Genomic DNA, 5,000 nt, shown 5'->3' on the forward strand with positions numbered 1-5,000 from the left:
CTGTCCCCCCTGTGCAGTCTGACTTCATTTGTCTGACAAATCGTCGCCCCTGTTTATGATTTGTGCCTGAAAAGTTGATTTCTGACCCAGGCAATATGATTGTCTATCAGATACTGTAATCTTTGATTTTCAAAGTAAAAGGAATCACTGTAAATATTCGAAAATTACTCATCTTCAATCGCTATGCTGAACCTTCGATATCGATGCTCGTTGTGACTTTCTGCCTCGTGATTCAAGTTACCCAGAACACCTCGCGAACACGTTGAACAATACCGATACCACCTTGCGCGCCCTGTTAAGCAATACCCACACCACCTTGGGCGCTCGGTTGAGCAAATTGAGATTGCTTTCCCCTATACAATATCTACCAATTTACATATTAATCTATATTTTTTTTCTTTTTACACGGGGGTTTCTAGGTTGCCTCTTCGGGTTTTGGCCTCCGGGCCAAAAGAGGCCAAAACCCTGCAGGGGCACAAACTATGTTCAAACTGTAAAACAGTTTATTTTCAAATGTGTTGCGTTTCATGCAATCAAAAGTGAAGTTTGCAATGTGCTTCAAGCCGTAGCAATGATTACCGGTATTTGTTGATCAGTAACCGGAAAGATTTTGTTACAATTTCGTTTCTGTCTGCATACAACTTAGACACTCGAGGGATCTTTCGATTCCCGCGATCTTCGGGTGCAAGGGGAGTTTGTAGTGTCTTAATTTCTCACTTTACATCGTGCACGAATTTCAGATCAGTGGCTTGTCAGCTAGAGTTTTGTATTTCCTTTCCGTTTACATTTTCTCCTCTTCATCACGGTCTGGAAAGGGGTTGGCCCGGGTTAAATTTCGGAACATTGACGATAACTTTCATTCCCCCAACAAACTTAAGTAAGTCCCACTGACTTCAATACATTGTTGCTGTGGTTATCAGTGATAAATGTTGTCACTTTCAACAAGTGTACCGTAGCATTACTATCTGTTAGACACACCCCCCACCCCCCCACCCCTGGGAGTGAGACTTGGCAGATTTTACTCGTCAACTGGGGGCGTTTGAGGTGTGGATGGGTTAAACCGGAAGTGAGAACAGACAGTTTTGTCACTAGGATCAGAGCAATCATGTAGATTCAAAGGTCTTTTATTATGGCTAAACCAGGCGTTCCATCTTTTGCTATCAACAGGATCTGATGGCAAAGGTGTTAGCAGCTTCCAAGAACAAATAGTGTGGCACATGCTCACAGTTGCAATTTGGATGTGGTTGGCCCGAGTTCATGTCTCACGTGATGCTCATTCCACAATCGCAGCTCTAATCATAAAAAAAAACAAAAGAAGGTGCAACCCATGTGCCTTTTTTGAGGAGGAAATTGCGAAAGACAACACAGTCTATCGACTGGAAAATAATTATGAACCGGATTCTTTGCAGACACCATCTTGTCTTTTTTTCTTTGTAAATAACATTTCATACATGCATTGTTTATTTTCCAACAGAAAAAAAAAACGTATTTAATAAAAATTTATTGAAAAAGGACCTTGAGGGTTCAGAGTTTAACAAACTGGTTGTATTTCAGTGTGTATTAAAAAGGTTCATACTTGATTACGCTGCGGTATCTCGCGAAACTGTTTCAAGGGAGGGAGTCCAGGAACGTCGGTTTTTCGAGTCTTAAAGCACGCAGAATTTTTTTATGAGCACCAGAAAAATGCTCGAGGCGAAGCCAAGAGACCCTCTTTTGCTCGCTAGACAACTTAAGTGCTTCAACTCGATAGAAGTTGAACTAAGAGTACTTTTAATATTTTTCTGTGCTTATGTACACTCTTTTTCCATAAGAACGCCTAATTTTGGAGCTGAGGCTGAACATTGTTATATGTTTTTGTGAGGCTGAAAACTTTCTTAAGATATTATTAAAGTGCCCCTAACCCCAAAATGTTTTTTTCGCTAAAATGAATCTTTGCACTTGTTCGAAACGCATTGCGGCAATTTTTTCCTTTTTCTAACAAATTCTGCCATTTTATAGGCTTCGAAAGTTGCGAAAATCCAAGCATCTTTTGTTAACGACCGAGTCAGAAGGGGAGTGGGTCTATTCCTGATGTGACGTCACAAACTGATTTACATTGCATTAACTCTTTGTAAACATGCATGCAAAGTAGATTGTGACGTCACATCAGGAATAGGTCCATTCCCCTTCTGACTCGGTCGTGAACTAAAGATGCTTGGATTTTCGCAACTTTCGAAGCCTATAAAACGGCAGAATTTGTTAGAAAAAGGAAAAAATTGCCGCAATGCGTTTCGAACAGGTGCAAAGATACATTTTAGCGAAAAAAACATTTTGGGGTTAGGGGCACTTTAAAGTTACATGGTATAGTAAATCAATTCGGACGCGACCAGGAAATCTATCAAAGTGCTTGCTTGCCGTGATATGATATCAAGTTGCTTGTCACATACTTGCGCGACTCGCAAATGAGAACAATAAAAACGTTCTTAATCGGCTCTCGGCCTAAGGAATGTTTTTGATACGTTCTTAAAGTGCCTATCACCTCAACACACTTTTCCAATATATTTATTCTCCGAATTCATCCTAAATACATGGTGTTGTTTTTAGAACATTTAGATTGAAATTTCACCCTTTCATTGGCTTTGAAAAACGGGAAAGTGGTCATACCATGATTAATAACCGAGCAAAGAAGGGGAATGGGTTCGAACCGGGTTGACGTCACAAATTAATTTGCATCGCTGTTTTCAAAGAACTATCTCAATGCAAATTAATTTGTGACGTCAACCCGGTATCGAACCCATTCTCCTTCATTGCTCGGTTATGGATCAAAGTATGATCACTTTTCCCGTCTTTGAAAGCCAATAATAAAAAAGTGAAATTCAATCAAAAGTTCTAAAAACAACACGATGTATTTGGGACGATTTCGGAGAATAAATATAGTGGAAAAGTGTGTTGAGGTGATAGTCACTTTAAAATTTTGGTAATCTCAGCCTCGGCGTTCTTATAAAAAAGGTTCTTATAAAAAGAGTGTAAATCTCTTTGCCTGTGGCAAACATACCGGTTATTAGATAGATTTAGGCAACGTTTACACGAACGCGGTTTCACATCTACACGGTTTCATTACTTTGAAACCGCGTCAAAATCGATGCGGTTTGGAAGTGTTACACGGAACCGTTTTCGCCAGAACATCCAATTCGTGATGGTATAAGCGAGAGCTGTACTACGTGCTAATTGTTGAACAATGCAAATTTCGCGGCAAAGTAGTAACCGTATTCAAATCGATGCGGTTTCGCTGTTTACACTACAGATGAAACCGCATCGTTTTGAAAACGCTCCACTTTTGGCAGCGGTTTCAAATCGACAAGGTTTCTCTGACAGTCTCGATCGGTGTCGTGTAAACGGAAGGTGTAACCGCATCGAAATCGATGTGGTTACAAATGAAACCGCGTTCGTGTAAACGTTGGCTTAGCATCACGTTTACATGAAACGCGAACGGCTAAAGTGCCCACGTGACCATGATTTTCCCGCCATTTTTCCCGTTTGCCGGTTTGCATTTCTATGCGAGAGTAAGCATTTTCGTGTTTGCCATAATTTATACGTGGAATTTTCTTCTTGTTTACTTCCACGTAACAAGTTGCTTGTGCCAGAAGCCCAAAACTGTTTTCCGGAAGGAAAAATTAGGTTTCATGGTTATGGATCGTTCATAACTGACTCCTTACCGCAATCTTCTTCATGAACTCACGGTGACTCTTTGTTGACTCGCAAGAAAGACCCATCGAAACTCGCAAAATTTGGCAGGTAATGGTTTTCATTTTATATAACGTATTTTTCTACAAACAATGTTTGTAAAGACTCCGAGTTGTTTTGGTTTTTTTTTTTAACAAAAGGTTCGAGATTAACAGAGTCCATTCCGAGTTGCCGTGGATCACGCGAAGGTAATGATGTTTTCAGCACGTTTTCACACCTGGCATGAATTGCTGACATTGCATATATTTCTCTGAAAACAGAAAACAAAAAAAGTGACGTCATATTCATATGCGCTTTACAAGCAAGTGATCTATGGGTGAGATTGGACATCAGCATATACAGGCGCCGCTGGCAGCCACTATCAGTCCATTAGCGATCTCACCCAGCACATGAATGAATGAAATGAGGCCTGACCGCAACACTGGGAGCTCCATGCCCTACTCTTTACGAATAGTGTGTGGATTCTTTTACGTCCCACTGGGTTATGAACATAGAAGACATTTGTGAGACGGGGCCTACGGTTTATAGTCCTTATCCGAGAAGACTTGAAGATCTTAATCATTTTCGGATGTAATTACAAAGGTAGCACTTCCTCCTCAGTTATTTAAGACCCTCGAACTCACGACCTCCCGCATGGCAGCCCGATGCTCAACCAACTGACCCACCTGTGCGCGGTGGTATTGAACTGCAGCGTTCCAGTATTTTGTTTAAGGGAGGGGGGGGGGGGGGGGTGGTGATAAAGACCGTTCGTGGGGTCACCCACACGTCATGCCAGGAATGGCCCTTTGGCTCACATGTTCACAGGTTGAATTATTTTGTAATGTCGTGTCCCGTTTTGAGGTCTTTTATTTTCTAAAGCTTTGGTAATAAATTTAGTTCAAAGATAACAAAACACGCTCTTGAGTGAAACTCACTCGTTTCTTCTTTAAAGGGGCTATGTCACTCAAAATGATATAATTCATGATTTTGGGTGCAGGGATGGCGCAGTGATGAGAGCACTTGATTTGATTTGCGTTAATTGTTAATTTCAGTTTACAGTGTCCCCAATTTTTTTCCAAAATGCCCAAAAAATAGGATGAAACATTGCAAGAACCACTTAAAACTGTTGAATGACATAAAACAAAAACTGCAAAAGGAAAGAGAGGCATGGATGGACATAAATGTACAAGAATGAAACGGATTACATTTGGGTAATCTTGAAAAAAGTCGGCCCGACGTTTTTCAAAATTATGACAATTCGCCTGGATAAAGGTCGTTTCTTTCTCAGAATCATTTCG

General features: G+C 40.7%; 1 protein-coding gene across 3 annotated transcripts in view; it reads left to right on the top strand.

Moving 5' to 3' along the window:
- Nucleotides 1-1,539, top strand: part of LOC138045770 (splicing factor, suppressor of white-apricot homolog) — a 31,831-nt gene extending 30,292 nt beyond the window's left edge. For all 3 annotated transcript variants that reach the window (XM_068892381.1, XM_068892382.1, XM_068892383.1), the window contains one exon: nucleotides 1,168-1,539. In XM_068892381.1, coding sequence (XP_068748482.1) covers nucleotides 1,168-1,209 — 42 coding nt within the window. In that variant the 3' untranslated portion in view covers nucleotides 1,210-1,539. The remainder of the gene's footprint in view (nucleotides 1-1,167) is intronic.
- The last annotated feature ends 3,461 nt before the right edge of the window (nucleotides 1,540-5,000 follow it).

The sequence above is a fragment of the Montipora capricornis genome, chromosome 4 (genome assembly GCF_036669925.1).
Source record: "Montipora capricornis isolate CH-2021 chromosome 4, ASM3666992v2, whole genome shotgun sequence".
NCBI classification, from domain to species: Eukaryota; Metazoa; Cnidaria; class Anthozoa; order Scleractinia; family Acroporidae; genus Montipora; species Montipora capricornis.